Source organism: Lissotriton helveticus, chromosome 1_2 (assembly GCF_964261635.1).
Source record: "Lissotriton helveticus chromosome 1_2, aLisHel1.1, whole genome shotgun sequence".
NCBI lineage: Eukaryota > Metazoa > Chordata > Amphibia > Caudata > Salamandridae > Lissotriton > Lissotriton helveticus.
This window is the reverse complement of record NC_136058.1, coordinates 350,151,461-350,163,881: the sequence shown is the minus strand read 5'-3', so window position 1 is coordinate 350,163,881 and position 12,421 is coordinate 350,151,461. Positions and strand designations below refer to the sequence as shown.

At 46.9% G+C, this 12,421-nt stretch overlaps 2 protein-coding genes across 4 annotated transcripts in view; one reads left to right on the top strand and one right to left on the bottom strand.

Moving 5' to 3' along the window:
• Window positions 1–11,410, top strand: part of LOC144804257 (acyl-coenzyme A amino acid N-acyltransferase 1-like) — a 798,906-nt gene extending 787,496 nt beyond the window's left edge. For all 3 annotated transcript variants that reach the window (XM_078671906.1, XM_078671904.1, XM_078671905.1), the window contains one exon: window positions 10,764–11,410. In XM_078671906.1, the coding sequence (XP_078528032.1) occupies window positions 10,764–11,360 (597 nt within the window). In that variant the 3' untranslated portion in view covers window positions 11,361–11,410. The remainder of the gene's footprint in view (window positions 1–10,763) is intronic.
• LOC144804319 (uncharacterized) overlaps window positions 11,261–12,421 on the bottom strand; it is a 40,804-nt gene continuing 39,643 nt past the window's right edge. The window contains exon 6 of the mRNA XM_078671909.1: window positions 11,261–11,372. The gene's annotated coding sequence lies outside the window, so the exon portion shown is untranslated. The remainder of the gene's footprint in view (window positions 11,373–12,421) is intronic.

Genomic DNA, 12,421 nt, shown 5'->3' with positions numbered 1-12,421 from the left:
CCTCCCCTCCACTCACCGCATATAATTGTACCAGCACCGCCGCTTGGTGGGTCCGGGTTCCCTGGGTGGTCCGTGGTCCGTTTCTGAGCGCCATCTTGCTCTGGGCTCTGCACAGCCCGGCGGGCACCATCTTGGAGCATCCTCGCGCTCGTTTTGTTCCTGGAGCGCCTACTTAAGGCGGAGCCCCAGTTGCCTGCCACCTGAACAGGTATTTTCTTGCTGCAATTGCGCTGCTGCTGGCGCCTCGCTATTTTAATACTCCCTGGTTTGGTATTTTCGTTAGCATTATTTATTTATTTTTTTCCCTGGTTTTAGAGGGCCTTTGCAGGGCTTTTATCCTCCCTTCCACTCACCGCATATAATTGTACCAGCACCGCCGCTTGGTGGGTCCGGGTCCCCTGGGTGGTCCGTGGTCCGTTTCTGAGCGCCATCTTGCTCTGGGCTCTGCACAGCCCGGCGGGCGCCATCTTGGAGCGTCCTCGCGCTCGTTTTGTTCCTGGAGCGCCTACTTAAAGTCGTCCCCCCCGCGCAGCGGGACGCGCAGTCGGGACGCCTTCGCTGTGCCTGAGTCGTGCCAGAGTCCTGCCCGTCTGCGCCCGTCAGCGACGAGGAGGCGCGAGACGTGGCAGGACCCTGGACAACTAGCTCAACTGTCATCATGTCAGCACCTTTGACACTTGGCTACACCCGAGACGAGCTTTTGTCCATGAATGGTAGATCTAGTGCCTGTCGCCATGATTTGGTACACCCTTTATCTGGCCCATTTGTATGTGCCTGTAATACCTGGTCTTTAGAAAAACCGGTTATGATACGGTCACTGGAAAAGAGTGTTAAGATCATACATAAGAACATCGCGGGACGTGTATTACGTATCTGGAATCTGAACGTAAGGTCGCTGGTTAAGCACCATCTACACGTACACGACCTTTTAGTTAAGGATTCGCCCGACATACTCTTCCTTACCGAAACATGGCTACAAGACTCTGATACCGCCGCCCTCAACCTTACTTTTCCATCTAAGTATACGGTTTTTACTTTGAACCGTCCTATGAGGGGGGGGCGGCATCGCTATGGCTGTAAAATCCTGTTTCCCTTCGGTTTGGAAACCTTTGGTTCTGTCAGCCTGTGAGAGCGCCCTTTTTAAAGTGACTTTCAGCCATCATTTCACTTTTAGCGGTATCCTCATCTACCGTCCACCAGGCAATGATACAGTCTTTAAGACCGCTTTAGCAGATATGGTAAGCTCTCTTGCACCTAGTTGTGCAAATTTTAACATCACAGGTGACCTTAACATTCACTTCGATTGCAGGGCATCCACGGCCATAGATTCTTTGCTCGCGGACCTTGAAGCCCTAAAACTTTTTCAACTAGTTACCATGCCCACCCACTCTGGGGGCCATATTATGGACCCTTTCTTTACTACTCTTGACAGGGTGAAGGCGACCAATCCTATTCCGGTGGGCTGGACTGACCACTTGTTGGTGGAAGTCCTGTGTCCCATTGATGACCTGCCATTTAAAGCGGCAGAAAGATTGGTTTTTAAGAGACAGTGGCACAAGTTGAAACTGGAGGAGTTTTTTGGGTTGCTGGAGAAGGACCCCCTGGGCCTTATTCAGAATGTGGAACAGGGGTATGAATCGTTCTGTAAATGGATTTCGGATGCCCTCGACTCCCTTATACCAATGCGCTGGTCAAAATGCCATACTAAAGTACCTAGCCCATGGTATAATGACTCGCTTGCCGAGCTAAAAAGAACTTGCCGGAAAGCTGAGAGGGAGTGGAGGAAGACTTATGATCCTATCCTGAAGTCCATTTATTTTGCTAAACTCAAGAACTATCACAGAGCGATTTGCAGAACCCGTGCCACATTCTATGCCCAGGAATTCCAAACCAGCTCTAACCCCTCTAAACTAATCTTTAAGGTCATCAAGGATCTTCTGAATAAAAGGGCCACCTCGACTGCTATCTGCACTGATGCTCATTGTGAAGGGTTGGCATCCTTCTTTTTAGAAAAAGTGCAGACTATTTATCGAGGATTTAACTGTTCATTGCATGACTCAGAGTTGGGGAGTCTTCACTCGTCTGAGGTGGAGACTTTGTCCTGTTTACCGGCACTATCCATGGAGGCCTTTGACACACTGGGTTTGAGGATTAAATCTGGATCTCCGTTAGATCCGCTGAAGCCTGATCATATCAGGATTCTTCGCCTTTCGTGTCGGGCCTCGATGTTGTCTCTGATTAATCTGTCGTTAACCTCAGGAACGGTTCCTTCCTCATGGAAGCAGGCGGTAGTTACTCCTGTTTTAAAGAAGGCCACCTTGGATCCAGCTCTACCTGAAAACTACCGCCCTATATCCCTTCTTCCCTGGATAGCCAAAATCACTGAGGCACATGTCAATTCCACCCTGACTGAACATCTTGCTCGCAATAACATCTTAGATCCGAGTCAGAATGGCTTTCGGGCGGGACACAGTACCGAGACCGCGCTGCTCTACATGACTGAGCACTTACGTGGAGTACTCGATGCGGGGCGAACGGCGGCGCTCCTCCTATTAGATCTGAGCGCCGCGTTCGACACTGTGTCTCACCACATTCTGGCCTTGCGTCTGCAGGAGGCTGGTATTTTGGGGACTGCCCTTCAGTGGTTCTGCTCCTTCCTCTCCGGCAGGTCCTTTAAAGTGGCTAGACCACCTGGCCAGTCCACCTTTCACTCGTTGGATCTGGGGGTCCCTCAGGGTTCCTCGTTGAGCCCTACATTGTTCAACCTATATGTACAACCGCTAGCTGTGATCGTCAATCAATGGGGTCTGACTATGACCTCATATGCTGACGATACGCAGCTGGCGGTGACTCTGAGCAGTGACCCTGAGATAGATGCCCCCAGATTCCGAGCAGGACTTTTGGCCGTGGTAGATTGGCTAAGATCTAACTGCCTACAACTGAACGCCAAAAAAACGGAAGTTATGGTGTTGGGGAAACATGCAGAGCTCTGGGGTGATCAGTGGTGGCCGCCGGAATTGGGCGTTACTCCCGTCCCTGTCTCCGGGGTAAAGAACCTAGGAGCCTGGATGGACTCTGCCCTATCCTTCTCGAGTCACACGAAGAAGGTTGCAGCCACCTGCTAAGGCATTTTGCGGGGCCTCAGACCTATCCTCAAGTTTTTCGACTCTTCTACTCGGCAAATCGTGGTTCAAGCCACGGTTCTATCTCGGCTGGACTACGGCAGTGTGCTGCTGCTGGGGGTCAATCAGGCCGAAGCATCTAGACTCCAAAGGGTGCAGAACGCAGCAGCAAGGGCGATAGTTGGCCTTCCTAAATATTGCTCTGTGTCCAGTACGATCTCCGCTCTTCATTGGCTGCCGGTTAGGCAAAGAATTCAGTTTAAGACACTATGTCTGGCTTTTAAAATTCTGAAGCTTTCCTCGCCGCCGGCATTAGTGAATCTGTTAACTCCGTATGTACCACTGAGGTCTCTAAGATCGGAGGCGCTTCATCTGGCGCTTTGTCCCCGGTTTAAGCTCAGTAGGATGGGTGGTCGATCTTACCGAGTACTTGCCGCCGGCCTGTGGAATGCCCTACCGGTGCATATCCGTGCACTGAATAATCTTACTGTTTTCAGATGTATGATTAAAACTTTCCTGTTCCCTGCTCTCGACTAGGACTCCTTCCTTTTTATTCTGTTATGTTCAGTACCTGTTCACGCGCCAGGACGCCCCTTCGCTGGGGCAGCTGTGCGCGATATAAAAATTAATAACATAACATAACACATAACTTCAGAGGCCGTAAATGGACACTCAATCTCCCCGAGGGGTTCCCCTCCCCCACCACTAACTACCATGGGACAGGTTGTATCTTCACTGCCACCATATAGAGCTGAGAAGTGATTAAACCATTGTTGGCTAGTTATATGGGCTGCTAGAGGCTGGGATTTTCCCTGTCTAGCTCTGTTAATTAAGTCCCAAAATAACATCGTATCCCTCTTGCTCACAGCATCTGTTATATCCTTCCAGTGCTCTTCCTCCCAATCACGTTTGGCCAGTGCTATTACTCTCAAATAATCCTTCCTAGCCGCTCTAACTAGTACTGGATTCTTTGAGAGTAGGGCAGCTGTCAAATTTTTCCTTTTCCCTTTGCATTGGGCCGAATACCACGGGTTGCTAGAGATGGGCGGTGTGTTGTTCTGTCTACAACTTTTCCCTTTGGAAGTAAAATAATGGCTCACTTGGTCTATCATGGCTTTATAAACAGAATCAAGGCTGAAGGAAGGGTTCGGGCCACTACCATCCTCCCGTTCCCTTACCTCCAAGTCTCGATACAGATCTTCAACGGAGGATTTAATGATCCCTAATTGGTCTACATTTAAATGAGCCTTATCCCATTTCAATCTTCGATTATTATTATAAGGGATAATCTCCTTAGTTATTTTCATTAGCGCACTCGCCCCCCTCTCTTTACATTTCCCCCATTTAAACTTACTGCATAGAGGATTATGGTCACTATCCAAAGTAGGTACCACCTCCATATCGATAAGGTCAGACCACATACTAACGTCCATTAAGATGTAATCTATTCTGGACGGGCCCATAAGCCTATTAAAAGTCATTGCACCTGTCTTGTCAGACAAGGTCCTGCCATTAAGAGCTCTTAGTTTGTGTTCCCTGGTGAGGGCATTCATTTGGATTGCCCTTGCGGACCATTTTCGAATGGGTGGGACTAACAAAAGTGGGATAGACCATTTGCAGTCTTCTTCCTCAGTGCCTAGGGGATCATCTCCAAGGAGGAGTTCGAACGTACAATTAAAATCCCCACCCACAATAATTTTAGCTGCAGGAGGCAGTTGGCTAAAGCAGAATCTAAGCTCATTATGGTTGCAGAGGTATTATCCCCCGGAGCACCTCTAGCATACACATTAAATAGATCAAGCCTATTCCACTCCATATGGCCCCTAGATGAAAGGTGCAGTATATCACTACACTCAGGGTCGTGAATAGCCATGTCCCAGTCCAGATCAATTCTTATCCAGACAATAGGACCTCCTGCTGGTCTGCCCTTCCCTCTACTTGCCGCTGGGGAAAAGAAGGTAGTATAACCCGATTTATCTATTGGTAGCAGAGACCAGGTTTCCTGAAACAGACAGACATCGAACTTCTCGATGAATGCATGCCATTCTGGAATATCCATCTTCCTTTTAGCCCTGCTACATTCCAAGATAACAGGTGTATTACTCGGCGGCCCTTAGGAGCTAATAGAGGCACACCCTCTCCCCCCCCCAGTTCCCACCTTGTTCATACAAGTATCACCCACACAACTAGATTGCTTGGGGGGTGCTATACAACCAGCAATATTATACACACCCAAAGCTTGAAGGGGAGTCATGGTCGAACAGATGCTAATCTTATTAAGAACTACTGGGGTACCCTCCTGGCACTTGTCGTCAGTTCCCCCTGCTTGCGAGGGTTCCACACCTTGTTGTCCACAACCCTCCTCCTTAGACTGTGAACATCAATCGCAGTCCTCCATACCAGAGAGCTGCGAGAACCTATTACAAGTGTCCAGAGGGGTGAAGGGTCTTAAATGCTCCATCCTGCTATTGTGATTTGGGTTATGTCTCTGTGGTATCGTAGTCCAGCCAAACTGATCATTGGCCTGAGAGGGATACTGGCCGTATAGAGGATAGATGTTACTATATACTAATTGTGGGATAGGCCTCGGAGGATAGAACTCTTTCCGGTGGTTAGGGGGGTGCAATGCCGCCCTCGGGTAGAAATAGGTTAAAGCCCTAGGTGAGATACAATTTCCCCCACCTCCAGTGGGCCAGTTAAGAATATAATCCACTGCCCGAGGATCTCTAAAATTGACCACCACTAGATCCCCTTCAATATCTTTACGTCTACTGCCCAACCAAGTGATCCGCCTAACATGTACTATATCTCCATCCAAATTTTGGGCTATGGGCCTGTAGGTCCTCAACCAATGAATTATTTTATTTTTCAATTGGGCATAACCCTCCTTCTTATTCTCTGCTAATGGCGGAACCCCCGTCAAAACTACTACATAGGGCACAGCTTGTGGGGGAATCTCCACTTGTGGGACCTTAGTTACTGGACATCTAGTGTATCTCCCTTCCCCTTGACCCTCTCGTTTATTTGCTACAGGTGCCTTTGACGCTACCCTTTGAGAGTCACCCTCTGTCCCTACTGCTGGAATATTTGTATGTTTTAGGGGGTTTGGTTTTTGAATACCAGTCACATCCCTGCCATGAGGCTGTGACATCTGTTTAGGCAACTGAAGTGGGGCAGTTGGAGTTTTGACTGGGGTTTTAACAGTCTGATTAGTCGGAAGCCTAACGACAGGTATGAGTTGAGCCCCCCCGCTCCCCTGGGCCTTGGTTAACGTAACCATACTATTTATAGCAGACTCTATTAGTGTCAGTCTAATTTCAACTTTCTTAATGCTCTCGTTAATGGGTAAGAGCAGAGACCTCAATAGAAATTCCAAATTCCCCATTAGTGACGGGGGGTAGTCTATTTGGTGTTATGGGCCCCTGGTTAATATCAGAACCCACTATGTTTGGGACCATAACAGGCGGAGTAACCTCTGGTGGTGGTGCGTCAGGTGTTAATGATACTGGCACCTCCCCTGTTGCCCTTACATGTGTAGTGGGTAGTTTAGGCCCTTTGCCAAAATCAGAGTGGGGAGTTTTTGCTTTACCTAACCCCACCCTTAATTTCCTCCTTTTTTTACTCGGTGGTGGGCCGTGTATCTGGGCTACCACTAGTTGTTTAGGTTTCGTTTTCCTAGTCTTCGAAGGAATAGTATTGCCACAAAGACTATGAGTGGGAGAATCAATTACAATAGGATCTGGGATCATACAAGGGGTGGGGGTACAATCACGCAGCAGAAGGGGGAAACCTTCTTGGCTAACGGTTTCCCTCTCAATATCAATTTTATCCCCCTCCTGGGGCATAGAAAAAGGAGCAATGTCAGTAAGGGATCTGTTTTTCAGGCTTTCAACTGAGCGTCGCCGCTCAGCCCTTCGCTCAGCCATGGTCAGTTCCTTATCTCCCTCAGTCAAGACCTTGGGGAAATATTTGTCCAGTGACCCATTACGAAGTCTTCCCTTCTTCCCAGGTGTCCCCTCTTCGGATGGCATAGCCATTGGACTAACCTGTAACAAGGGGCTCCGATCTGCAGACGTTAGAGGATGGGCCCAGCCCAGCCTACTCTGGCCTACGATGGCCTCAGAGGGCCCGCCCTTTGCCCAGGCTTAGCCCCTGCACTCCCGCGCAGCGGGATCTTGGCTTCCTTTAAATAACAAGAATTGTGATAGGCGGGTGGGCGGGGCCGGCAGGGAGAGCAGCCCAGCTGGTCAAATTAGGGCACGCAGGGACTCCTGGTCCTCGGAGTCCCTGCCGGTGCTCGCAGCCCTGCCGGTCGAGGTAACCCCCTTCACAATGGTGGTGGTGGCGCAGTTTGAACTGCGCTGCGGGACCCGCGGAGCGGGTCCGGCGAGGCGTCCCAGGCAGCAAAGGCAGGCTCGATGGAAAGAAAAAGGACACAGTCAGCTTCCCTTCCAGATAAATATCCCACTCGCTTCTTCGAAGGCAGCCCTTTTACACTGCAGGCGGGCGGGCGGGGCCGGCAGGGAGAGCAGCCCAGTTGGTCAAATTAGGGCACGCAGGGACTCCTGGTCCTCGGAGTCCCTGCCGGTGCTCGCAGCCCTGCCGGTCGAGGTAAACTACCCCCTTCACAATGGTGGTGGTGGCGCAGTGAGTATATTTAAAATTAAACTGGGTTCCAGCAACCCCATTATCCTAATGCAGGCTTCCCTGTCAAAGAAAATAGCACTGGTAAATGAATATAAATTAAAAAATGGGTGAAATTAGAAATCATAAAAAATTTAAAAACAGGCACACAGCCTTGCCGTGTGGCGCCAGACACCTCACAAAAACGGCACACCAGTGCTTACAAGGAGATAACAGACTAGGGGCACGATGTAGGTGGCCAAATATCGGTCAGTAACAGTGAAATTCGGTAAATTTCACCGTTACCGACCGGTATTTAGCCATTCCTGATGTAGGTAAGGAATCGGTAAATACTGATTCCTTAATACCGATTCCTTATTGCCCTTGTAAATGCAATGTAGAAAGCACATTGAAGAGTGCTATTGGGCCTTAAGAAATCGGTAATTACCACCAACGTCATGTTGGTGGTAATTACCGAATTCCTTTAAAAAAGCACTTTCTTGCTTTTTTAGATGTGTCATGTGGCACGCATGCACATTTCAGGGGTGCAACAGGGTGTTCTTTGGACAGCTTGGCATCCTTGAAATACCTCCTGGTATTACCGATTCGGTAATACCGAATCGGTAATATCGAATGTCTTCACATTAATTCCTATGGGTCTCCAAGCCCATAGGAATGAATGGTCAGTATTCCTTATTACCAAATCTCAATTACCGATTCGGTAATAAGGAATATTAAGGATTCGGTATTTTTTACCGAATTCTTACCTACATCTGAAATACCGATTTCTTAATACCGAATCGGTAAAATTCGGTATTAATAATTCGGTATTTCACAATTACCTACATCGGGCCCCGGGTGTCTACCTTCAATCAGAACACATGGTAAAGTATGTGATACAGTGAGGTGTGGACATGACTGATTGTTTAGGCAGAGTAGTCAAAACTAGCATGATGCTCCAACACCATGTGTGGATGTAATCTGTGGGTGGAGTAGGGCAACCAGGCATCCCGGATTTGCCCAGACGGTCCCAGTTTTTCACCTGCTGTCCCAGCAGATTTCAGGAAATTGAGCTCCTGTCCCGGTTTTTAGAGAGGGTCAACTGAAAAGGGCGGGACGTGTTTTTTTATGTTTTACAAAGCAGACATAGTTAGCAGTCATTTCAATAAAGCAATTAATTAACAGGCAAGCTTCTCGGTTTAAAATTAAATTTAATGTATGTTCTTACTGCCTGTTCTGTAATTCTCTGCTGAGGAGCAGCGGTCCTTCTGTGCGCTTACTTGAAGAAAAACTGTAATCCTTCTATTTTCGTGAAATGTCCCAGTTTTTGGCTTTAAAATTCTGGTCACCCCAGGGTGGAGGCCTTCATCCCATCTTAAAAATACAACTTCCGTCGAAATTTACGCCTGTGGAAGGACAAATTCATAAGGCTCACGCTATCCCAGGTTTTATATGTCCTAGATGCAGAAGACTGGGCAGTAGCACAAACCCTCCAGAACGCCTATTTCCATATTCCCATCTTGCAGGCCCCAGGTGCAGTTTGCACTTGAAGGTGCACCACAAGCATTTTTAGCTTGCTGTGCTTCTTTTCATGCTCAGCAGTGCCACTTTGGTGTTGACAAAGATAATGGAGCTTATGTTATGTTAATTTGAAGGTGTGATAATCACCCGTAAGGGTATCCACGCACTTCAGCAGAAAGGTGAGAGGCCCCAAAAGAATATTTGAATAGCCAGGTCTTCCGCTTCTTACGGATCTCAAAAAGTGACGTACTGAGAGAGTTTGTTCCAAGTTTTGTGTGCATTGTAGGTGAAAGCGTACCCTTCTCCTTTGTTTTTGCAAATGCAGGGGTGTGTGCAAGTAAGAATGAGGCTGAGCGTGGCAGTCTGGCTAGCTGATGGAAGTGTATACAGCTATTCAGGTATGCTGGTCCGGTGTTGTGCAAAGTTTTATATGTGCGAGTGAGGAGTTTGAATTGGCTTCCTTTGGGAATTGCCAGTAGAGCTCCCTAAAGTGAGGTGAGATGTTGGTACATCGTGGGAGGTTGAGGATGAGTAAGTTTACTTGATGTTTCAATTTTTTGTATTATGTTCTTTCGCAAATGGATTATTTTTTACTGTGTTTAAGTTTGCTTTCAATGATTATTCAATGTGCACTTAAATGGTTTGTTGCCCATTGCATGACATGACTAAATAGTACAATCTTGTCTTTAAAAAAGTATAAGTCAAGTGAAATAAATCACATAGACTTTAGAACGTTTGGCCTAAGGTTTTAATTCTTCATTAGATTGGTAGTAGCAGTCTGTCTGGACACTCTGTTTGTTTCCTACTATTGTAGTGGTCCAATCCAGAGAGTTAGGGACCCAAGCCTTGTTTGTTTTGTTTATAATTAAAAAAAAACCTGTTGATCCATGCACCTGGTGGCAGGCACCTTGAGGTGCCTGCCATGGGATGCATGGATGAAGTGCACCTCTGCTCTTTTCAGTGAGAGCAAGCATTCCGTTCAGAATGCACTCTCCCATTGAAAATAATAGGCAGGCGACCAAACAGTGTTCAGTCGCATCCTAATTCTAGGGCTGGAACCCACAACAGGAGGTTGTTCGGTTCCAGTTCCTGACCAATGTCGCACAGACTCCAGTCCGTCCGACATCGGAATCTGGCCCTTAGTGTTGTTGTCATGTCCTTGGTTAAAGTCTGTAAATAATTTTGTGTGTTGTCTCTGAAGAATTGCAAAACAATGTTGGACGACAAGAGAAGCTGTGATGTGACACAATATATGTCTCTATATCTTTTCTAAAGGCTCCTTGTAAATCCTTTTTTATGCCTGTTGCATTCCATGTGGTCAAATTACCACTGTTCCTTTACTTACCACCTCACCCATGACATCCACCTTTCAGTTGATGTCTTCTGGTCAGGCTGTTTAATCTCATATTCTGGCAATTATTTTCTGTTAAAACCTCTTGTTTCTGGCAGTAAAGCTAAAAAGACAATGGTATGTCCTAATCACATTTTCTTTTTCAGGTCTTGGGTTCCACTGTTGGAGTGGTGGGGACCTGCAAAGGAGCTGAGATTGCCCTGGCCATGGCGACATTCCTAAAACAGGTGGGAGCCGCGATCTGCATCAATGGTACCAACAACATCAACGCCATGACACTACACTACCGGGACCTTTGCATTAAGGGTCCTGCTTATAGGATGGAGTTTGTTCACATCACTGATTCTGGGGCAGTGAGTATCCATGATGTGTTTGTGGATCCAAGGGCACCAGAGCATCAGGACAGTCTGCTCCCCGTGGAGAGAGCCTTGGGTCCCATACTCTTCATCGTGGCTGGTGACGACAGAAACTACAACAGCAAACTGTATGCGGATGAGGCGCTGGTGCGGATGAAAAAGAACGGGAAGACGAATGGTCACCTCCTGTTCTACCCAGGTGCTGGACACCTAATTGAGCCTCCAGGGTCCCCCCTCTGCAGAATATCCCACTTATTCCTTGTTCCCAAACCGGTGGTGTGGGGAGGGGAGTTGGAAGCCCATAGCAGGGCACAGGAACATTCCTGGAAGGAGATACAACGCTTTCTCCATCACCACTTAGGACGCCCAATTTATAGCAAGCTGTGAAAGCCTGTATATCTTTGAAGAGAAATAAAAAATAAAAATTTGTAAGAGCATGATCTATTTCCTGGATCTTATAAAACACACAAAAACCAACAAAACAATATATTTTTTTCTTCACCCCTGAAAACAATTTCAGACATGTGGTATGAATTTTGCTTCTATAAGTGAGGGATGCATAAATGCACTAGGTATGGAAATTCATGAAACGTGTTTGTGTCACTGGGCCCGATTTACAGAATGAAGTTAAGACTCAATCCTAAACTTACTACTATTTTGATATTCACAGAATGCATTTACTACTTTTGGCATTCACAGAATGAAATTACTACTTTTGGTATTCACAGAAGTTAGGATTTTGTCTTAAGTTTGTCTTAAGACAAACTTAAGACAGACTTAAGACAGACTTAAGACAAAATCCTAACTTCTGTGAATACCAAAAGTAGTAAGTACATTCTGTAAATACCAAAATAGTAGTAAGTTTAGGATTGAGTCTTAAGTTCATTCTGTGAATCGGGCCCACTGTATCTTAACATGCACAGTGCAAAAGTCCAAGTTACACACTTGTGCAACAAAATGGGGTTAGATGTGGTTGTGGCTTGGCCAATTGTGATGCATTCCTTTCCCACTAAAGGATGTGCAGCAGTTAGATGCCTATACATACTGCTTCTAGTTGCACTAATCCAAAGTATTAAGTGGGAGTCCTCAGGGGTGACTTCTTGCTTCAGTGTATTCAATTGTGCCAGGACGATTCTTCGCTGTTGTTGAGCACAAGCACATCTGCAGGTGAGTGTTAAGCACCTTTCAAAGGCCTTAGACTAAGTTATCAGAAATGTGGGTGCATCACTGAATTGCCAGAAGGCACCATCCGCTTGAAGATCCAGCATGGAGCTTTTTGTGCAACCTCGGGCAAAATTCCTCTCTGGATTACATGCTTGAGTATGATGACAGAAGATAGTCATAGGATAGCCATATGCATATTTTCACATCCATACATTATACAAATATGTTTGTCCTCCCTAAAAAATGTGTGTTGTTTTTATTCCTTCTTTAAAAAATCTAGGTCA